Consider the following 23769-nt stretch of genomic DNA (forward strand, 5'->3'; position numbering starts at 1 on the left):
TGGGAATGGGGTCAAATGACTTAGCAATTCTTAGGACCAAAGGAGAATACCCTTTTGAAAAGAGGCCATGGATATGTATATGTGTGTCAGTGTTTTTTGGAGAAGAAACATCTCTACTACTCTCCTAAAATTTTAATCTGGGGAAAGGTAAACCAAAGTAATGATTCAGCCATTCTACAGACATTATTCTTACTTGTTCCTCCTCTTATGTTTTCTCTCAGGGAATTCATCTAGTTGCTCATGTCATAAACCTCCACACAACCAATAATTACCACAATACCTAACAATTACTAACCAAGTGACTGGTGTTCTACATGCATTATCTTAAGTTCAACCTCACAACAACCATACAAGTAGGTATTAACTATTTTATTGATAACAAAGTGAAATTTAGAGATGTTAAGTCAAGCCTTCAAGAGAGAGACCTCATGTCTCCTTGTCTCTGATCTTGCCCCGCTGATTCATTTCTTTTTTAACCCAGTAATCATAGTGGTATTTCTAAAACACAAATCTGATGTTACTTTCCTGCTTAAAATTCTTCTATAGTTCCCTTAGGATAAAGTCCAAATTTCTTTACAAGATATATACAGCCTTTCTTGATTTAGGCAACCTCCATCTAACCAACCTTCACTCCATCCTCATCTCTTTCAGTCACTCTGTCCTAAGCTGCACAGATCATTTACAGTTCTTAACAATCCAGAAAAGAAACATATTTTCTACTCCTCGTGTTCTCTCTTCTTTCATCTTTCTTCCTCCTACTCTCTTCTTCTTCTTTCTTCTTCCTTCTTTCTTCTCCTTTTAATTTCCTCTTCCTCCTTCCTCCTTCCTTCTTTCTTCTTCTTCTGACAAGGTGTCACTCTGCTGCCCACGCTGGAGTGCAGTGGTGCAATCATAGCTCACTGCATCCTTGAACTCCTGGCTCAAGCAATCCTCTTGCTTCGGCCTCCAAAAGTGTTGGAAATACAGGCGTGAGCCACCATGCCTAGCCTTAGCAGTCCATTTCTAACCTCTTTACAACAATCTCCCTGCCATTCTCCCAGCTAACTTCTACACATTATTCAGATTCAGGATTCAGCTTAGATATTGCCTTATTTAGAAGCTTCCCCTGATTGAATTGAGTGCCCTTTCTTTGTATCACTTTGTCTTTTCTCCTGTATCACTCAATGCTTTTCTCCTGTACTCACCATATTATACTGCAATTTTTTTGTTAACTTATTCTCTCTTTTGCACTGGATTATAAAGTCCTTTAGTGGAGGAATTATGTCGGTCTCAATGCTGAATATTTTAAGTCTACTGTAGTACTCGGTACATAGTAGTTGCTCAATGAGTATTTGTTAAATAAATGAGTCTTAAGTCTGGAAGAACTTGCAAAGCTACCTGGAAAGAAATAGATATTCAGCATTTCTTGTTTAGTGAATAGATTATTCTGATGGCTATTACCCTTATCTCTATGCTTTTGGCCTTCAGTTTGTAAAAATTAATAGTTGAGAAAACATATCATAAAATAATATAATTAGAAAGTGATATAAAAATAAGCTAAAATTATAAAGAGAGCTGAGTGAAACAATGATGTTGCGGGATGGACTGAAGGAGAAAGAGTAAGGAACTGAATGTCTTTTCAGAGCTTACTAAATAGAGTGTACTTTACTGCTAAATCTAATTTAATCCTCACAGTAATTCTTTTTGGTTGATACATTATGCCTGTATTAAAGATAAGGAAATTAAAGATCAGATTAGAGCAAAATAAGCTGAATGATCTCGTATCTAAGAAGCAAATGAAGGAAATAAAAATCAACCCTAGAGAGTATTAGGAAGAATATGTGAGTGTAAACCGTCTCTTCCCTCAAAGGATCCTTTTTCTAGGTCTGGGCATCACCTTTCGAGCTTTCTCTCTCAACTGCATTGTATGTAGGGATACTTGCTTTCTTCCACCAAGACAAATTCCACCTCCTTACTCAAGTTCCTTCTTGAGCAAAACTTGCTTCCTTTGATTTATTTTCCGATTTAGGTAAACTTTTTCAAGTCTAGTAAAGCAAACTGACCTCTCTTTCAGGGAACTGTCAGCAACACAAGCCATGAATACCAACGCAAAACAGACTCTCACTGTAGATCACACAGGAAAAAATAAAATAAAAAGGTAAAATCCTTAACGGTGATGGTATTTAAATGACCACATACTGCTTAGTAAGAAATCCTGGAGTCATTTTCAAGGTCCTCCATTTCCTCCTTTTGTTAAGCTGGGTCAAGTCTCTTTAAAACTTTCTCCGTTTTCTTGTCCATAAAAAGAGTATACTAGTAAGTCTTCTGTCTACCTCGGGACTTCTGTAAGTATCATAAGAGATGTTGTATATGACAACACTTCACAAACGTTTAGTAAAACGCTGCAAAATGTTTGTAGCTGGCTATAAACAAGATCATGCAGATTGGGCTCCAGAGCGAACAAACCCAAAGACCGGTTGCTAGGAAGAGAAAGCCGAGCGTTGCTACGTGACGTCATCACTCCGCGCCACCCGCGACAGTTTCCCAGCAGGCTCACAGCAGCGTTCCGCGTCATGGGGATTTGGCAGCGTCTGCTGCTTTTTGGTGGGGTGTCGCTCCGGGCTGGTGGCGGGGCCACTGCCCCGCTTGGGGGAAGCCGAGCGATGGTTTGTGGGCGCCAGGTCCGTGGTGCTGCAGGGCAGGGGGAAGCGGGCTGACAGAGATGCTGGGCTGCAGGGCCGCGGATGTCCTGGCATTGCTTCTTGCCAAAGACTCGCCTCAGTTCCTGAGACCCCCAGTGTGCTGGACGTGCCTACTTTTCAGGCAGACCCAGGCTGAGGCGTGGCGGGACTTGAAACACAGTTGGAACGTAGATGTAGTATTCTACATTGCTTTCTTGGCTTTGGGTTATTTAGCAAATAGATTGAAGAAAAGCAAAACACGTGGAAGCCTTATCTCCGTAAAGAGGCAGCGTTTTTACATTTTTAAACGTTCAGCGTATCCTGGTAGAAAAATTTCAGTTTAAGCAATGTGTCTTCACAATTGTTATCAGTAGTAGTAGGTAAATGTCTCCATAGTGAAGATGAGCAGAATTAGAAAAGAAAGCCCTCTTAATTGCAAACCCCAGATTGTTTTTACTTTTGCAGTGTGATGATGGAGATGGCTTATTTAAAACGGCTTTTTATTATTATTATTTTTTTGAAGTTGTCTGGCGCCGGGAGTGAGACCCTAAAACAAAGAAGAACACAAATCATGTCCCGAGGACTTCCAAAGCAGAAACCGATAGAAGGTGTTAAACAAGTTATAGTTGTGGCTTCTGGAAAGGGTGGAGTCGGAAAATCTACTACAGCAGGTATTATAGGATATTAATTCTATTCCTGATTAAGAACTTATGCCAACAGGCAAGTGCTCACTGTTATAGTTTTGTGTTTTAAAAATTTATTTGTGAAGTTCCTAACATGTGATTCCTTAGTTTCGGGAGTTGGTAGCGGGTAGACGCTTAGATTTTGGAGTTAGACAAAACTAGGTACTAGCCGGGTCTCCTACCCCTTAACTCAGGAAAAGGTGGTCAGATTGTACAGCAAATCTTCAGTTCACTTAACTGTAAAATGGAGATAACTTCTTTCATAAGATGGTTATTCAAATTGCACAAGCTAACTACTTAGCTTAGTGTTTACTAGTGTTCAGTAATTGGTTGCTGTTATTTTTAACACATCTAGTAACTTTTTTTTTTTTTTTTTTTAAGACGGACTCTCTCTCCCCCCCGCTGTAGTGTGGTGTGGTGCAATCTCTGTTCACTGCAAGCTCCGCCTCCCGGGGTTCACGCCATTCTCCTGCCCCAGCCTCCCAAGTAGCTGGGACTACAGGCGCCCACCACCACGCCCGGCTAATTTTTTTTGTATTTTTAGTAGAGACGGGGTTTCACCGTATTAGCGAGGATGGTCTCGATCTCCTCACCTCGTGATCCGCCCGCATCCGCCTCCCTAAGTGCTGGGATTACAGGTGTGAGCCACCGCGCCCTGCCTATTAGCTCATTTTTTTTTTCCCATTTTTATCAGAAGGGAATTGTGGAAGAATTTGTCAGATGTTTTGAAAAAGTTAAGATTTACCAAATATTGTATTTGTGGTAGATCCCTAATCCATTACTATTTGATAGACACCATATTGTTAAAAAAGATTAATAATCTTGTTAATGAATTTATGCACTCTCCTGCACATTTTTCCTTTCTTTCCTAAAGTCTTACAATCCATCTGGTTGTTTTTAAAATTTAGAAGCTCTTAGTTTTTGGTTCTAGAACCTTTTGGAGTACATTTTCCAGTTTTCAGTGGTTTGAATCCTTTTGCATGCTCTGTGATTACTTGAACTGGATAAGGATGGAAGGTGTTTTCATGATTGTAGCCATAAGTTCTTTGGCTTTTGTAATTTGTTGGGTCTGTAGGCTGGCACTTGTTTAAGATTGTTTGTTTATTATTTTTAGTTGGAAGATGATTGTTGCCATGAAATGTGAAAGCATTTAAACAGAAAAATGTATGAGAAAGTGTACAACATGTGACACGTAGTGGGTGCTTCAGTAAATGTCCCTTTCTCACTTTGTTAACATTATACCATCTGTCCTGAAAAGCTGGCCCATACTTTTTCATAACAGTTCTGTGAGCATATCTAAGTCTTAAAAATAGGTTATTTTTATGTAACTCTATTGGTATTATTAATATATTTCTTTTCCTTATATGTATTTATTCCTGCGTCAAACTACTTCAAAATACTTCCCATTTGAATACACATGCTAGAGATGTTTTAGATTAGAATGATGACATTTGACTAATGCAAATATGCTCAGTGATTCTATTGTTTAAATGTAGGAAGAACCTAACTCTAAAATGAATTACCCTCTGAAAGTTTCTGCCTTAAAGTTGCATTATGTGTAACCTATCTTGTACCTGAAATTCAGAATTTTATAACTTATAAAAATGAATTTATCAAGTCTTTGCCCTAGGCTAAGTATTTTACATGCAATATTTCATTTAATCCTGACCACAGTTATGAAGTAGGCATTGTTTTCATTTTATAGAAGAGAAAACAGACTTATGGGTAAAATAACCTACTCAAGAGTACACAATAGAAGGTGGCGGAGCTGGGATTTGAACCAGGTCTGCCTTAAAAATTTATGCTCTTAACTAGTTTGAAGAAAATAACCCTGACGTAGTTTATACCATTGTTCTGTAAGGAAATGTGATTCACATTATGAGCGCCTATTTGTTGATCAGTCTTTGAATTGTGTTACTCTTCTCAGATATAGCATATTCCTATTGCTGGGCTAAAGCTGGCTTTGGGACTACTGCTTTCCTTCTTTATGGGATTCGTCAGCATAAGCAGTTTGGGAACACATTTTACTCTCTTACCTTTTACCCTTTTCCCTTCTCTCTGTGCACAGTAGTTCAGCCTTTCATATACATGAGTATTTATGAATTAGATACTTGGAACTCCTGCAATATCAGCATTTATTTTTAAAAGGCAGTAGGGGCAGGATGTGGTGGCTTATGCCTGTAATGCCAGCACTTTGGGAGGCTAAGGTGGGAGGATTGCTTGAGCCGGGGCAACATGGCAAGACCCTGTCTGTAAAAAAAAAAAAAATGAGCTGGGTGTGGTGGTGCGCACCTGTGGTCCCAACTCCAGCCTGGGGGGCAGAATATAGTAATCGTAAATGAAAGGCAATGAGATTGTGTACATTGTTAAAAATAAAAAGATAGTTTTTCTATAAAATATGCTTTTGAAAATAATTGAATTATATATTAACATGATTTTAAAAAACTAAGTGGATTATTTGAACAAAATTGTAACAGAAATGGATTTTTAAAAATGTTAGTTTTGGGGCATGCATCTATTGCATTTATTGGAAAATTACTTTTTTACTTTTCTTTTTACTTTCTGTGTTCCTCCATGTGCTTGCTCTTTACAAGTAAGGGATATATGTTAAAAATTTATGTGCTTAGGTTATTACATGAAAATATTAAAATTACATGAAATTATTAAAAATTACATGAAAATATTAAAAGATAAAATGAATTTTAATAGAAGGAAAGTTACTAAATTCAATTACTTTTTTTTGTTTCTTACAGTGAATCTTGCACTTGCACTAGCAGCGAATGATTCGGTAGGTATTTATCAATAGAAATATTAATTTATTAAAATGTTTTTAAGGCAATGATAAAGAGCATATTGGTGTTTTTTATTTACTCTGTCAGAAGCTATAGTGTGGTTGTAGTGAGTTGCATATCTTTAAGGAACTCAATGCTGCCATCACTACTGGTTACATTTAATAATAATAATGTATTTAAGTGTTGACCATATATTGTTTGCTATATATCCCACAAGAGGCTTTCATGTTCTTTATATCCTAAACCAATTTTGCCTTTATGATTTACAGAAGCATTATTCTGGGTTCAGTTTTTAAGTGTTAGAAATTAATTTTTTTTAAGGGGAAAGATATTCTAAAAGTAGTGCATATCCATTAAAACAAAATTCAAATGGAATACATGTGTAATGCAAAACTGAAAGTTTATGCATTCCTTTCTGTTCCAAAGAATTAACTTACGCTGTAGTTTTATGTATATCCTTTCAGCTCTTCCTTTCTCCATATAAAAATCTAAAACAATATACATGTATGTGTGTGTGCATACATCTTTCCATGATGTGCCTCATTCTTAATGGCTGCTGCATTAATGGTCAATGATAATATATTTAACCAGTTCCCATTTGATGAAATATTTAGGTTGGTTCCCATTTTTTCCCTACTCTAAATGGTGCTATGGTGGGGTTCTTATATAGTATTCTTATATACTAAGTGATAACATTTTTGCAGGATAGATTCCTGGGAGTAAAACTACTAGGTCAAAAGATATTCCTACTTTAAATTGTACTCCTAAAAGTTTGCTTGTAAAAAATTTCAGTTCCATTCTTTTCCTTGTGAGAAGAAAAAAAAATTCACCTATAGTCTATGGGAGTATCAATTTTTCATAGTCTCGTTATTGTTAGATGTTATCTTTTTAGATATTAAAAAAATGAAAATTAACATTGAACTTATTTGCAACTCCATAAATTATCAGCTACTTAATGAAAAGGCACACACGTATTTCAGAATTGATGTTAATTTCTCCTTCATACCTATTTTATAGAATACAGGCAAGAATCATTTAATATGTTTAACTGTGGCTATACTTCTAACTTATTTTCTACTCTTACTATGTAACTTCAGTTCCTAATAAATAGCACATATGAAAAAATAATGTGTGGTATCTCTGTAAGTATGATATCAGTATATGGAGTCCAGAATCTGCCAGACCCTGGAACTAGACATAGATATTCATGTCTTCTGATGCTTGGCTGTATATTTCTGAAAACTGGAAACTAATAAACAAGATTTATAATATTTTGGTTATGTAAATTTTATTCACCATAGAAACAGGTAGCATAAAAGGACTTTTAGGAAGAAAATGTAATTAAGTTTCTCTAAAGTTGTGCTTCTAGAAAGAGAAGATTCCAATATCAAGATAAAATTTTTTTCTTAAAAAATTTTTTTTCAACTTGCTTCCTTTTATGGGGAACCTACTTTCATGTATCCCATCTTATCCTCTTTCTTGAATTCTTTTTTTGTTTTTCTGAAGGACACCCTTGAGTCCTTATATGTTTTGGTAGGCAGAACAATGGCCTGCCAAAAGTGTCCACATCCTAATTCCTGGAACCTGTAAATATGTTACTTTTCCTGCCAAAAGGAACTTTGCTGGTGTGACTAACACCAGCAAAATTAAAGATCTTGAGATGGGAAGATTATCTTGGATAACTGGCTAGGTCCAATTGAAGATCCTTATAAATGAAAGATGGAGGTAGGTCAGAGTCAGAGTGACTTGATAAGAGAAGGATTCAATCCACTGTTGCTGGCCTTGAACATAGAAGGGGACCACTAGTCAAGGAATGTAGTCAGCTTCTAGAAGCTTGAAAAGGCAAAGAAATTGATTTTTCCCTAAAGCTTCCAGAAGGTATGTAATTCTGCCAACACCTTAATTTTAGCTCATTGAGATCTATTTGGACTTATGTGATAATATTTTATAGAAGTAGGAGAGTAATACATATAAGAAGTAAATTTGCTTATTTCTTTAATTTCCAAAAGTGTCTTTATCTTCGTTATTTGATAGTTTAACTAGATTCTAGTACATTATAAAATTCCAGGTTCAAAATAATTTCCTCCTGAACTTTGAAAACAACATACCGTTTTCTTCTAGCATGCTAATGAAATGTCTGATGATAGTCTGATTCATATTCTTTTGTAATAACAAGTGTTTTCCCTCTCAAAGATTTTAGGTTTTCTTTACGTCTTTTACATTTAAAAGTGCCACAAACATGCGTCTAGTTATTGGCTTAACCTGCGTGGGATTTGGCCCTGCAGTATCAAGCTTTGAGTATTTTTCAGCATAGGAAAAATTTCTTCTGCTCATTGATTATGTTTTGTGATGTGTTTGTTCTGTCTCCAGAAACCTATTAGGTAGATACTGACCTTTATGCTTGTTAATTTTTCTGTCATATTTTGATTGCTTTGTCTTTTGTTCTGTGTTTTGAAAGATGTCTTTGACTATTTTGCAGATTGCTGTATTGGACTTTAGTTGTTATTAGGTTCTTCTGATTTTGTTTTTCATTTGGAAATTATATATTTTTTCCAATTTTCAGAACTATTTCTTATTTTCCACTTGCTGTTCCAAAAAAAAAAAAAAAAAAAGGTTGTACCATTCTCTTGAATCTCTCCGAGGATGCTAATTGGAATTAATAAAAGTGTTTTTCTTAGTGACCTCTACTTGTAATGTGGCTGTTGACCAGCAGAATCAGCTTTACCTGGGAACTTGTTAGACATGTAAAATCTTGAGCCCCACCCTAGACTTACTGAATCAGAAACCCTGGGGATAGAGATCTGCAATCTATGTTTTAACCAACCCCCTAGGCGATTTTGATGCATGCCAAAGTTAAGAACCATGGATGTAGAATTTTTCACTTCTAATCTGCTAACCTCACCCTCTTTTGTTTTCTAGTGTGGTTAAGGTTTTATTTAGTTTTAGACTATTTTGTTTTCTTGTCATTTTAATGGAATTTGGAAGAGAAGGGAGATAAACATACATGTTTAGGCAACTGTGTTGAAATAAGAGCCAGTAATATGGTTTTTTTCCTAGTAATTTTAATGACAGCACTTAGTTACCCTAGAAAAAGGACCCTGTCTTCCTTAAGGAAGGAAACAGGGAAAATTCAATGGATGGGAAGGTAGATAAATTTGTAGGTGTGGACCTCTTTTAGTTTGGTTATCATTGCAGCCAAAGCTTTAAGTCTTATAGATAATGTGAAGTAACTATGTAATAAGGGATCAAAGGATGAAAAAAACAGTTAACTCGTTTCCTGTTTAGAAAAAAAAAGTACAGCTTGCCGCCAGCGCTCATTTAACTTTACATAAACACGCTCTTTGAGGCTGAACCAAATCTGACTGATTTTCAATGTGAAAATAAAATATAAAAACTCTTCTTGGAGTTATTTCTAAACAGAACTAACATTAGAATTGTCTGAATCATCAGAATTGTCTATTTCAGAAAAATTGGATTCATCAAATGAATCTTCGGCCAACAACTGTTTGAGGATGATATTAACATCACACTCAGGAATGCTACGTTTTCTAGGATTTGACATTTTCAGTGATTGAGAATTACTATATTTTGTAAATTGAAATGCTACTACTAAAAATAGAATGCTATAAATAGAATAATGTCTTTTGTTTCCAAAGTTGATATACTAGAGTGATGTGAAAATAATAATAAAAGCATGATATTTCATGGAGTGGCAAGATCTGATAAGATAAGGTTGTAGGCCTAGGGGAAACAGGTCCAGGAAGCTATTCATTTTACTTTTCATGTTGTACTTAGTAATATCTGAAGTGGATTGTGTAAGCCCTGGGGAGATTTGCAAGACAGTCCATTGGGATGTGAGCAGAACATTTTTCTTTTCTATTTGAATTAATTTTTATCTTAATATTTATTTGTATATACCTTATATATGGTATTAGTATAGTAGCTCTAATATGATGTATAAACAAATATATTAACATATTGAGGATGTATGCCCAAGTACCTTTTAAAAAACTGATTGCGGTACATGATCAGAAAAGTTTGAATGTCACTGGTCTAGGCTAAAGGAATTTCTGGGCTGGACCATATGCCCAGTTCAAAAGAAGACTACCTCTACCTTGTGGATTGAGTTTTTTTTTTTTTTTTTTTTTTTTAAGATAAGATCTCGATCTGTTGCCCAGGCTAGAGTGCAGTGGTGTGATCTCAGCTCACTGCAACCTCTGCCTCCCGGGTTCAAGTGATTGTCATGCCTCAGCCTCCTGAGCAGCTGGGATTACAGGTGCCCGCCACAATGCCCAGCTAATTTTTGTATTTTTAGTAGAGACGGGGTTTCACCATATTAGTCAGGCTGGTCTGAAACTCCTGACCTCAAGTGATCCACCCACTTCTGCCTCCCAAAGTGCTGGAGTTACAGGCGTGAACCACCATACCTGGCCTGCATTGAGGTTTTAAAAGCATTATAGGAATAGGGTGTAGATTTTTCCTGCTTTTTCCTTGCCTTTTGTACTTTCCTTTGAGGATGTGGATGGGTAGTATTGCAGAGCAAAATTTGGGAATCATGTGTACTATGCATATAAATATTGCAACCCATGGTGTGCCTGAGCCAGTGCATACTGGCTTGTGACAGCTGATTGTTAAATTTTCAGTGAATTTTGCAAACCAACTTGTATCATGTTGTTAGCTTGAAATAGGCCCATGATGGGAATTTTTAAACCATGGAAATTGGCAAACACTGAAAATCATGCCCACTACCCCAAGCCAGTTGTTAGACCTTAATAGTACCCACTGATCTTATATATTGAGAATCTTATTTTTTGATTTTTCTTTTTTCTGTTTCTTAAAAACATCCTTATTATGGATCTCATTCTTTTACGGCATAAATTTGATGCACAGTATGGAAGAGCACTGAGACTGGGAGAGGGAAACTTAAAGACCATCAGAAACCATTGATAAGCTCTGTGAGATTCCTAAGTCAGTTCATTTCAGTTCATTTTAGTTCAACAAACATTTATTGAGCACCTCTAACACTCATTGCCAGACACTGGTGGAAAGTAAAGAAAAATAAACATATACTATGGAAGCTTATAGCCTGCTAAGATTACATTCACAAGTGTTTAGTATATATAAATATGTTGTATATTTATATAAGTGTATGTCTGTGTGTATGTGTCTATAATTTTTTGGTATATAGTTGAAATTGGTTTAATAGTTTCTTTTGTGAGAAAGTTTAATTAAAGCAACATTTAATAAGGTTTTATTAATATTGCTTCATAACAGAGTAGACACCAGTGTACTCTTAGAGGTTTTATAATCTGATGAAGACAAAAGGAAGACAAATGTTTTAAAATGATGAGATATATTCGGTGTCAAATATAGTAGTAAATCTGCCCAAGATGAGTAGCTTTTATTCCAGAGTAAAGCAGTATTAAGTGGAGCATTTTCATGAACATAATTATGTTTGATTCTCACAGAAACCTGTAATGCAATCCACATAGTATTTATTAGTTTTACAGTCTTTATTGGTTCTCCCCTAATATCCTTGCCACATTTCATCAGCAAGCAAATATCCCTTTTTCTATCTCTACAATATTTTTCCAGTATGTATTGTTCTATTTCCACTGTTCCTATTTTAATTAAGGCACATGCTACTTTTTGGTCATTCATTCATTTATACCTCAAACAATTATAGAGTGCCTACTCTGTCCCAAGTGCTATGTTAGTTCTGAAGATACAAAAATGAATGAGACACAGAATCCCTGCCTTTGAGGAACTCATAGACTAGCATCCCACTGCAATGACCTTTTACCTGCCCGTACTTAGTTAAATCCTTCTAGTACATAATGCCAGACTTCTCTCACTATTGAAATCACATTACTCCCTTGCCCAGAGTCATAGCTGGATGCTTTTGCTGATATTCAATATCCTCTGCCATCTGGCTTCAGTCTACCTTTCTGGGTTTATCTTCAGCTATTCTTCTAAATGGCTCTTATGCTCTAGCTAATCTGGGTTACTTGCCAAAGCCAGTCTAGGCTGGATATACTATTCTTGATAGCTTACAGTCAGTCATTCTTCTACTTGTCTGCTGGAATGTTTGTGTTACCTTTCACCAGCTTTATGTGTCCTATCTTTCAGGCTTCCTTATATGGCTGTGCTGGTTATATCCTGCACAAGGATGCTTGTTGAGGGGATTGAGTGATGATAGAAATGCAGGCTACCCTCCTCTTGATGTGCACCTCTTGTTCTCTTATGATCTGTCAAAAACAACAAAAAAAAGATGTGCACCCATGGGCTGCTTTGTAATTCACACAAAGGCACCGTATGAGCTAGCCTTGCTCAGAAGGGCAGCTCAGCAGCTCATTGAAGTGTTCCCTGAATTCCTGCCAAGTGAGTGTCTTTTTTTTTTTTTTTTTTTCTCACTCTGTTGCCCAGGCTGGAGTGCAGTGGTGTGATCTCGGCTCACTGCAACCTCCGCCTCCTGGGTTCAAGTGATTCTCCTGCCTCAGCCTCCCAAGTAGCTGGGATTACAGGCAAGCACCGTCATGCCTGGCTAATTTTTGTATTTTTTGTAGAGACGGGGTTTCATCATGTTGGCCAGGCTGGTCTCGAACTCCTGACCTCAGGTGATCTGCCCACCTCGGCCTCCCAAAGTGCTGGGATTACAGGCGTGAGCCACTGTGCCTGGCCTGGCCCTTTCTTCGTCTTTTGAAATCCAGTAACACTGCTGATTTGTATTATTATTGCACTCATGCAGCCATTCTGATAATTTTTATAATAGGAAATAACTAACTTTCATGGAGCATTCATTATGTGTGAAGCACTGTTATATGTGCTTTCCATGGACTATTTTAATCTTCATGACGTGGTTCTTAGTTCATTCACTCTTCACAGCAATGTTATGGGAATAAGTACTATTGTGATCCCCACTGTAGTTGAGGAAGCAGAAACACCTATAGGTTAAGTAATTTGCCTCAAGTCACCCAGAAAGTAAATGGCAGAGCTAAGGTTCGAATGCCAACCTAGATCCTGTGCTCTTAACGTACTTGGTGTATTGCTTCGATTTTAGCTAGATTCTTTTTTTTTTGAGACGGAATCTTGCTCTGTCACCCAGGCTGGAGTACAGTGGTGCAATCTCGGCTCACTGCAAGCTCCGCCTCCCGGGTTCACGCCATTCTCCTGCCTCTGCCTCCCGAGTAGCTGGGACTACAGGTACCCGCTACCACACCCATCTAATTTTTTGTATTTTTAGTAGAGACCGAGTTTCATTGTGTTAGCCAGGATGGTCTTGATGCCCTGACCTCGTGATCCGCCCGCCTTGGCCTCCCAAAGTGCTGGGATTACAGGCGTGAGCCACCGCACCTGGCCTAGCTAGATTCTTATGATTAAGAACTTGGTTGGCTTTATTCTTGCTACCCTCAGCAGCTAGTGCAATGCCTTATGACTTAGGAAATACCTGGTAAATGTTTGCTATACGTATGATTGCACAGGCAGATTTGAAAGTATTAAGTGTAAAGTTTCGTTTTACTTTATTTTTTGTGAGAAGTGGTATGGGATGGAGGCGTTTGTTGTGATTTAGTGGCCTACACACTGTTCTTTTCCTGCTTCTTAAAAGATGACGTATGGTCATGCTTTACTTTATGATGGGGGTACCTTCTCAGAAATGCATCATTAGGCGACTTCATTTTTGTACGAACTGCATAGAGTGTACTTAAACAAAGCTAGATAGTATAGCCTACTGTATACCTAAGCTATATGGTATAACCTATTTGTCCTAGGCTACAAACCTGTATAGCATGTTACTGTACTGAATACTGTAGACGTTTGTAACACAATGGTAAGTATTTATGTATCTAAACAAGGAAAAGGTACAGTAAAAATACAGTATAAAAGATAAAAAATGGTACCCCTGCATAGGGCACTTACCATGATTGGAGCTTGCAGGACTGATAGTTGTTCTGGGTGAGTCAGTGAGTGGGAGTGAATGTGAAGGCCTAGGGCATTAACGTACACTTTTGTACAAGTAGCAGCACAGTAGGTTTGTTTACACCAACATCACCATAAACACGTGAATCATATGTTGTGCTGTGATGTTATGATGGCTGTGCCGTCACTAGGCAATGGGAATCTTTTAGCTCCATTATAATCTTATGTCACCACTGTCGTATATGCAGTCCATTGTTGACTGAAATGTTGTTATGGGGTATATGTCTGTATTCCATGATTCTACTTGGCCCTCTTCTTATTTTATACTCTACCTAGTGATCTCAGCTTTTCCCACTGCTGTGGTTACTACTCATGTGCCTTTACTCCAAATGCATCACCAGCCTGCATATCTCTCCTGGGTACTAGTCTGGTCTGTCTGGTTTTCTATGGTAGATGTCTATTTGAATGCTTTATAAGCATTTCAGACTCAGCATGTATAAAACCAAACTCTTCATCCCTGTGACTGTCTTTGTCCCATGGAAGTCTGTCTACCTATCTATGTTTTTTTTGGTGGAATATAGCTGAAAGAATCATACAGTTGTCTTCCATTCCCAAATCAATTACCTGTTCCTGCTGCTTCTGCCACTTAAAGTTTTATAGACTGTGTCCTCTTATTTCATTCCTTAATGCCACTGCTTTATTTGGATCCATATTGTGGATCTTCTGTGATAACTTCTTTTACTATTATTCCAGCATTAGGTTATTCTTGTTCTCTATTTTCTCTGCTATGGTGCCTTGAGGAAAGGATGAACACTTCCTATATTATTGCATAAAGTTTGTTTACTATCTCCTCTGCTAGTCTGTGAATATTTAGAGGACAATAATTTTGGTTTTATTCCTTTTTTTATCCTCGGTGCCTTGTCCAGTAATGGAACATAGTAGGTTCTTGATAAATGTTGGTAGTGACTGTGGAGCATGTTTTGTGAAGAGTGGCCACAAATGAAAGAATGAGTGAGGAAATAAATAAATAAAATATACACGGCAAATTCCAAGTGTTGGATAAGGTGCCTATAGTTTGTTCAATACATATTATGCTTTTTTTTTTCACTGAGCAAATGAAGTAATTAAAATCTAACTGAGATAATGTATATGAAGCGCTTAGCACAGTGGCTGACCTATCATAAGTTTGAAATACATTTTTAGTATTGCTAGCTAAATAAAAGCTTTTTGTAAGTAATATTGCAAAATAAATCAGTGCACATCTTATGTACTCAAATTTTTTTTTTTTTTTTTTTTTTTTTGAGGCGGAGTCTTACTCTGTCGCCCAGGCTGGAGTGCAAGTGATATTATCTCGGCTCACTGTAACCTGTGTCTCCTGGGTTCAGGGGATTCTCGTGCCTCAGCCTCCTGAGTAGCTGGGAGTACAGGTGTGTGCCACCATGTTCGGTTAATTTTTTGTAGTTTTTTAGAGAAGCTTTTGCCATGTTTGCCAGGCTGGTCTTGAACTCCTGACCTCAAGAGATCTGCCCACCTCGGCCTCCCAAAGTGCTGGGATTACAGGTGTAAGCCACTGCGCCTGGCCTACTAGATTCTTTCTTTCTTTCTTTTTTTTTTTAAGAGATGGAGTCTCGCTCTGTCACCCAGGCTGGAGTGCAGTGGCCTGGTCTTGGCTCACTGCAACCTTTGCCTCCCAGGTTCAAGCGATTCTTCTGCCTCAGCCTTCTGAGTAGCTGGGATTACAGGCACATGCCCAGCTAATTTTTGTATTTTTATTGAGATAGGGTTTCACCATCTTGGCCAGGCTGGTCTTGAACTCCTGACCTCAGGTGATCCGCCCGCCTCGGCCTGTCAAAGTGCTGGGATTACAAGAGTGAGCCACTGCGCCTGGCCGGCCTACTTGATTCTTTTAGCAAAACTTATTTTATGTTTTTACTTATTTTCCATTGCTACAAGGAATCATTAACCAGAATTTTAATTGGACTTAAAGATGGGAAAGAAAGCAGTCTTATCTTCAAAGAGTTTATATTTCTTCTGTTATTTCTTTTTTATTGATGTTTATCTCAAAGTATTTAATTTTTTCTCATGATCACATAGTGTCTTAACACTTATTCTTCCTAGATGTACTGCTTTTTTTCCCACAAATTATTATGAGTGGTTCTTTAAACATAATCAGGGTTATCTTTGGCCCTTTGAAGGTCTGTGATCATGTCAGAACAAACTAAGAAATTCTAATTCAAGATTTAGGTTTTGATTTTTGAAAGGTTCAACAGTCTTAAGTCAGAATATATTTTGTGTCACCACTTATAACACTATGATTTTCTTCATTAATATATATGTATATAGTAGCTAATAGTCCAGCATTTTGGTGTGAGATACACCTGGGCTTGATTCTGGCTCTGCCTCTTGCAAACTCTGTGACTTTTGCCTGTACCTACCTAATAACGTTGTTGTAAGTATTAAAGGAAATAACTCACGTAAAGCACTTAGCACGGTGTCTGGCATACAGTAAATGCTAATAAGAGTTGTTCTTATTAGCTCCATGTTATTATAATCTGGAATATTGGTTATGTGAATTTGGAGTAAATATGGATGAAAGTATGTTTCTCACAAATTACATATGGGAAATCCTGATGTATACTACTTAGTTCAAGTTTATAAGGTTGGGGGCTCATCTTTTCTTTAATACATGTGTTGTAAAGGGATTATGCTATATTAAATTAACCAATTCTTAATTCTTTTATTATAGCTTGGAAGTAAATACAATACATAACATTTCTTATGAAAAAAATTGTGTTTCAGTATTGTGATTAGCCATTGTGGAGGAAAGGTATGCTATTTTTGTTTTAAGTATAGTTATTTTAAAGCTAGAGCAGAAACTAGGGCAAAAGATCAGATTCAGAAGGAACAACTGCAAAATCTTTATTTTTTGCTTTTTGCTTGTCAATTCAAAGGCAATTCTTGGTAAGAAATGTGTTTTATATTTATAAGTGCATTTGAATTCACACATTTCATGTTCACTGAGAGAGGGGCTCAGAAACTATATTTGTAATTATAAAGCAAAACTGTTTACTAAAACTAAGAATATTTTCAGGATAAGAAATGGAAATACTCATTATAATTGTTTAATTTTCTCGTGAATATTTGATAATTGTGACATCTACACACACACTTTCATACATTCATTTACCAAATGTTTGCTAAGGGCCTGTCATCTCTTAGGTGCTCTGATTGGCATGGGGGATACAAAATGGAAAGAGCCCTGCCCTTGTCCTTTTCTTCATTTATTTTTAGAGACAGTGTCTTGCTGTGTTGGCCAGGCTGGAGTGCAGTGGCATGATTATAGCTCACTGCAGCCTTGAACCCTTGGGCTCAAGCAGTCCTCCTGGTTCAGCCTGCTGAGTAGCTGGGACTATAGGTATGTGCTACCATGCCTGGCTAATTTTTTATTTTTGGCAGAGACAGGATCTCACTATGTTGCCCAGGCTGGTCTGAAACTCTTGGGCTTAAGTCATCTTCCAGCCTTAGCCTCACAAAGTGCTGGGATTACAGGTATGCACCACTAGGCCTAGACTTATCTTAGTTAATGTATAGCCTAGAGACTATTTGGGAGATTGTTGTTTCTAGTTTGCTCCAGGCTCTCTATATGGCTTGATGATTCCTTAACTATCTGCAGTCTTCTTGTCATTTACCACAGATGCTCTTCTAAATCGGTCCCACTTTTATCAGGCCCTCTATCCAATCCCAGTTTCCTTATTCCTAGCACATGGTCTTGCTTCCTATTCCGTGTGAAAACTGGACTTTTCATTGGTAACTTACCTGGAGGCTTTTCACTCACAAGTTTGGTCGCTGCCCTGAAATGACATGAAGGCTTAGTTCAGGTAGGATTGTTGATTGCAGTGCCTTCGCATGGCTGTTCCGTGTTGCATGGCCTTCCTCAGCATGGCAGCCTCAGTGTAATTGGACTTACTTGATGGCTGAGAGCTCTAAAAGTCAGTGTCCCAGTGAATAAGGAGGAAGCTGTATGGCTTTTTGTGACCTTGCCTTGGTAGTCAGGTTGGATTAGTGGTTGAAGTAGTTATGTGCCTTCCCACATTCAAGGGGAGGAGACAGACCTCCCTTTTGATAGGAGGGGTATCAAAAGCCTTGAAACCTTAACATCATCCTTGTCTTTCATCTCTTTCATCTCACCCACTCTACTTCTAAATATCAGTCACTAAGTGGTTTTTTATTTGAGAAGTATCTCTTTGTCTCCACTGTCGTGAACCTAGCTAAGAATTGTATCATCTTTCACTTGAGAGTTTTCCATAACCTCTTAATTGGTCTGTTTAATCTCATCCACCTTGAATTAAATAATGGTTCTTCATATTGATTGTAGGGTAGTTCTTATGGCCTACAGGCCTCTGCTGAGGTTGGTTGGCTTGGTTTGTTTGTTTGTTTTTTTGAAATGGAGTCTCACTCTGTGGCCCAGGCTGGAGTGCAGTGGCCTGATCTTGGCTCACTGCAACCTCCACCTCCCAGTTTCAAGCGATTCTCCTGCCTCAGCTTCCCAAATAGCTGGGATTACAGGCGCCAGCCACCACGCCCAACTAATTTTTGTATTTTTTAGTAGAGACAAGTTTTGCCATGTTGGCCAGGCTGGTCTCGAACTCCTGACCTCAGGATCCACCCACCTCGGCCTCCCAAAGTGCTGGGATTACAGGTGTGGGCCACCACGCCTGGCTGCTTGGCTTAGTTCTTAAGGGTTGGATTCTGCCTAATTTTGCACTCTGCACTTGATTTTGTTGGCACTGCTCCTTTACACTGACTGTCTTCCTTGCCTTCTTTGCCCAGCTCCTATCATCCTTCAGGTCTTGGATTGGATGTCACTTCCTCTGTGGAGCCACCTTAGTGGTTTCAAGTAATGTCATTTCCTCCTCTATTGGTTCATATGTTTATCTCATGCCATTAGAATGACCATGACTTTCACAAGGTCAGGGACTGCGTCTTAAATCATCTGCCACTATTGCCTGGCCCGTTGTTACGTACTCGGTAAATGGTAAGTGATTGAAAACAGATTACACTTTGGTGGAATTCTCCAAAGTTTTGAATGTGTTACTGGGTTTTCTAAAATGTCCATAATATTACCAAGGAATCATTTTGACTTGGGAGAACTATGTTTAGAGAAGGGTTTAGGTAAGGGAGTTTATATCTTGTGCTTCAACATTTTTATTTCAGTTAAAACATATACAGCAAAAACCAAAAAACTTGTTTGAAATTTTATTCTAATGTGCCAGAAAATTTAGGAAAGTGGGCAAGTATTAGATTTAAAACAAGCTTTGATAAGATTAAAGGCTCTGAGAATTGAAATCAGAACAGTTTTGTTTTCGGTTGTGGCATTTTAAAGCTTTAATTTTGGCTGTGAAATATTTCACATGACAGATTTCGTTCCAGCCTGTTTCTTTCCGGTCAGGAATGTGTGATGGTTCACTTTTGGCAATTGCACTATGTGAAAGGGCTTGAGTCAGCACCACTGTGCAGAAATGGGTCAATGAGCGTTCAGATGAAAGGGAAAACACTTTTAAAGAGCCTTTATATATTGCTGATGTAATAAGACAAAACTCATTATAAGCTTGAAACTCTCACCATGTTCTTTCTTTCTCCTTCATCTCTCAAATGCTTTGCCAAATTAACCACATCAACTAATTTTACAGAAAATGGATTGCTGAAGAAGCTTCTTCAGAAAGTCTCTCTCTCTTGTCTTCCAAAAGGACATAAGTCTCCTTTGTACTTCTGTAAAAATCTTAAATGGCCACTTAAAGAGAGCGGGCAGCTTGTTGTAGTTCAGTGAGTGATAAAGTACAACCGCCTATTTTTCAGTTGAGTTGGGAGGAAGAACTGTATCCTACTGTTGCTTTAAAAGGTGATTTTATTACTGTCAGGACAGATAACAAGCTAGGATTTTCTCAGAGCAATAACTGACAAGTTAGATTACTGCCTGTGGCTCTTAAACAATGTAACATTCTTGAATTAAGGAAGGAAAGTACTCAGGTAGTCTTTGAAGGAAGTCTAGGTTCCCTGCATGGCTATAGGGTTGCTGTTTCACTTTTTTCTGAGTAGATAAGGAAGCATAAGCCTTCTCCAAACCCTGGAAAAGCCTTTGCTCTCAAATTTGTGCTGGAATGTTATCTGGAGTGTGATGGGGCCCTTTGCCAGTCACCATGGAAACTGATGAAGGCTCTAGTTGTCCTTTGGGCTATTTGGGGTGGCTTAGATAAAGGATGACCAATGTGTCTAATCCTGTTCTCCACATACGCTTTTTCTTTAAAAATGGTTAAAAATGCAGCTTACTTAAGGAGGAAAAGGATATCTGTATCATGTTTCTATTAGGCTATTTAAAACATTGTGTGCAGCTGAAGGGTATCCCAGCCAAGAAACGTTAATGAAAACTATCATTCTGGATAGGCATAATTCCACTGGTTTCTGATGCTGTCTGTTAGCCCCCAAGCTGATATATGCAACAGAATAACAAATGCTAATTTTCCGTTTACCTACTTAGTGATGGAAAGGAACTTGTCATAGAAATTAAGACATAGGTAGTTTTAGTATGTCATTGCCAAGTGAAATGTGGTTTCAGTGGTAGTGTCAGACATAAAAATTAAAAGCATCTGTGAGCAATTAAAGCATTAATTATTCTGATTTTACAGACATCTCATAGCACATTTTCCAAAATGACCAGTCCATAGCTAAAGCTAGGGAAAAGAAGTGTTGTGGTAATCTGTAGATGTCCATATTTTGGCAGTCCCTCCTGTTCCGTTAGTGGGGCACAGAGGAGGAAGATCTGAGCAGAAACTATTAATATCTAGGGTGTTACCTGGTGCTGATAGAAGAATGTTTCTTAATTAGTTAATTTAAAAAATTGAGGTGAAATTCATATTGATAGAGTTTTGGGTTGTGAGCCACACTGATTACATTGTGAAGGATTTGTTCCATTTTCAAGGTCTGACCCTGATTGATAAGGCAAAATGGGAACTTAAGATGATTGAGGCTTGCCTCTTGGTTGTTTCAAATAACATGCTTTCCTTTAATGTCCAATAAAGGCTATTTATATGAAATGAAAATCAAGGATATAATACTCAGTACTTCTACACATAAGGATAATTTTATTAATTAATTCAAGATTTTACTGAGTACTTTACATGTGCTGTGCGCTCTTTTTAGTCCTAGAGATATAGGGGTAAAATGTGTAAGTTTCTGTTCTTAAGGAGTTTACAGTGTATTGGAAGAGACATAATAAACTATACTTTTAGGTGGTTATAATGGTTACAAAGAATAATAAAAAAGTGTAAGGATCTAGAAAGTGATGGGAGGTCTGGGTGCTGTGGCTCACGCCTTTAATCCCAGCAACTTAGGAGGCTGAACTGGGAGAATTACTTCAGGCCTGGACTTTGAGACCAGCTTGAGCAACACAGTGAGATCCCCGTTTCTACAACAAGTAGCTGGGCATGGTGACATACAGCTGTAGTCCCAGCTACTTAGAAGGCTGAGGCAGATCACTTGAGCCCAAGAGTTCGAGGCTGCAGTGAGCTATGATCACACCACTGTGCTACAGCCTGGGCAACAGAGTGAGACCCCCATCTCTAAAATATAAAAATAAAATAAAAATAAAGTGATAGGAGGTGCAATTTTAGTTAAGGATGTCAGGGAGGAGATCTCTGAAGACATGACATTTGAGCAGACATCTGAATGAATTGAATAATTGGGCCACAGGAAGAGCAAAAGCCCTGAGGTAGAATCAACTTGGATTATTTGAAGTGTTTTTATAAATGGGAGGAAAGCCTCATGAACAGAATAAACAGGAAGAAGGTCCATGTGATTAGAGTGGACTAGGGGAAAGGTAGATAGAGGCATGTCATGCAAAGCCTCGTAAGCCATGGTGGAAATTTGGATTTTTTTCTGTGTACAGTGTAGTGGGTTTTTCACCAGGGCAGTGACAGTCTAATTTACTCCTTAAAAGGATCTGGTTGTAATGTAGAGAACAGAGTATAGGAGAATAAAAATAGAACAAGACAACTAGCTAGTAGCTAATGCCAGTGTGTAAGCTAAAGTTGATAGCTTGGACTATGGTGGTAGAGGTAGTGATAAATACATAGGTTCCAAAGATATTTTGAAGATAGAGCCAGGAGGACTTGCTGATGAATTGGATGTGGATGGTGAAGGAAAGAGATGGTTCTTTTTTTTGTTTCTGGTATAGTAAAATATGCATAATATAAAACGGACCATTTTAATTATTTTAAAGTGCGCAATTCAGTGGCCTTAAGTACATTAACATTGTTGTGTAACCATCGTCACTATTCATCCCCAGAACTTCCTTATCATTCCAAACTGAAACTCTATTCATTAAATAATAATTCCCCATTTTCTCATATTCCTAGCCCCTAGTAACCACTAATCTACTTTCTGTCTCTATGAATTTGACTGTTCCAGCTCGTATAAGTGGAGTCATATAATATTTGTCCTTTTATGTCTGGCTTATTTCACTTAGCAAATTGTTATCAAGGTTCATCCATGTTGTAGCATATATTCAAATTTCACTTCTTTTTAGGTTCTTTGGTTTTGCTTTTAGCAACTATGTGAATAGTATTGAAATTTCCTGGGATGGAGAAGACTCTTGAAGGAGAGGTTAGCGGTTAAAAATCAGTTCTCCTTTACACATGTTAAATGTAAAATGCCTAATAGACACCCACGTGGATATGTTGAGTAAGTCTGGGGCTTGGAGGAGAGGTTGGGGCTGGAGATTTAAATTTGGGTGTCAGCATAGTATAGGTGGTTTTTAAAGTTATGAAACTGGGTAAGTTTACCTCAGAAGTAAGAGTAGACTTGAGAAAGTGGCCTTTTAACTAGTACAATTTAAAGTTGTGATAAAGGAATACATATATTCTAAGATGTACCCAAACTGCTAAATTTATAAAATTTTAAAAGTTGGCGTTGATTTTTAAATGTTTTAATTGATATAGCACATTAGTTTTAAGCAGTTATTTGCTTGTTATTTTGTTAGTCAATTCCTTTACTTTCGTTGGCTTGAAATAGTGGTAAGCCTTGTTTTTTAGGAGTTCTCTGAGAAATTTAAAAAATAAATTTGTGTCAAGATGAATTGCGTACTGGCTAGAATGGTTATTTTCAAAAGTCACACATATAAATTTTATCATAGTGGGGACAATTTGAAAATTAGTAGATGCCATAGATAATAGGATTAATTATATAAAAATTAATTTATATGTAAATATAAAATTAATAGACAATAGGATAAAGGGGGCCTGTTTATGAATGGAGTATTCTAGTGAGCAAACACCAGCTGTGTATGACTAAGGGTGGCACCTATCCAGGGGAAGGATGTTTTGAGGAAAATTTGTGTACTTTTCTTTTTTTTCTTTAACAGCAGAGAGGCTTTTTAGTTAGACTACTGGTCTCTTTTCTTTTCCAAAGGATTAAGTTTCAAAAGAAGGATCAGACCACTCTTGTGGGGTGAAATGGGGGTGGAGGAGATATTTGGAACAAGAGGAATGTTTGCAGCAATACTAGAGTAGAACTTTCCCTAGACGCTGTGGTTCATAGGCATCTGACCAAGTCTTTCAGAGGCAAATCTTAGTATTACTTATTTTTTTTTCCATTTAATGAGAGTTGCTTAGCTTGATTAGCTCCCAGTTTTGTCTTTACAATGGTCGTACCACAGAGCTTGTG

The 23769-nt window shown here is 37.6% G+C and overlaps 1 protein-coding gene across 4 annotated transcripts in view; it reads left to right on the forward strand.

Annotated features, from left to right (window-relative positions):
• Window positions 1–305: 305 nt before the first annotated feature.
• NUBPL (NUBP iron-sulfur cluster assembly factor, mitochondrial) overlaps window positions 306–23769 on the forward strand; it is a 322052-nt gene continuing 298588 nt past the window's right edge. For 2 of the 4 annotated variants that reach the window (XM_058429740.1, XM_058429739.1), the window contains exons 1-3: window positions 2538–2660; window positions 3184–3331; window positions 6097–6131. In XM_058429740.1, coding sequence (XP_058285723.1) covers window positions 2553–2660; window positions 3184–3331; window positions 6097–6131 — 291 coding nt within the window. In that variant the 5' untranslated portion in view covers window positions 2538–2552. Of the gene's footprint in view, window positions 354–2053; window positions 2138–2517; window positions 2661–3183; window positions 3332–6096; window positions 6132–23769 lie in introns of those variants that run through there. The other 2 variants (XM_058429741.1, XM_032180169.2) reach the window with 2 other exon arrangements.

Source organism: Hylobates moloch, unplaced genomic scaffold (genome assembly GCF_009828535.3).
Source record: "Hylobates moloch isolate HMO894 unplaced genomic scaffold, HMol_V3 SCAFFOLD_16, whole genome shotgun sequence".
In the NCBI taxonomy this organism is placed as follows: Eukaryota; Metazoa; Chordata; class Mammalia; order Primates; family Hylobatidae; genus Hylobates; species Hylobates moloch.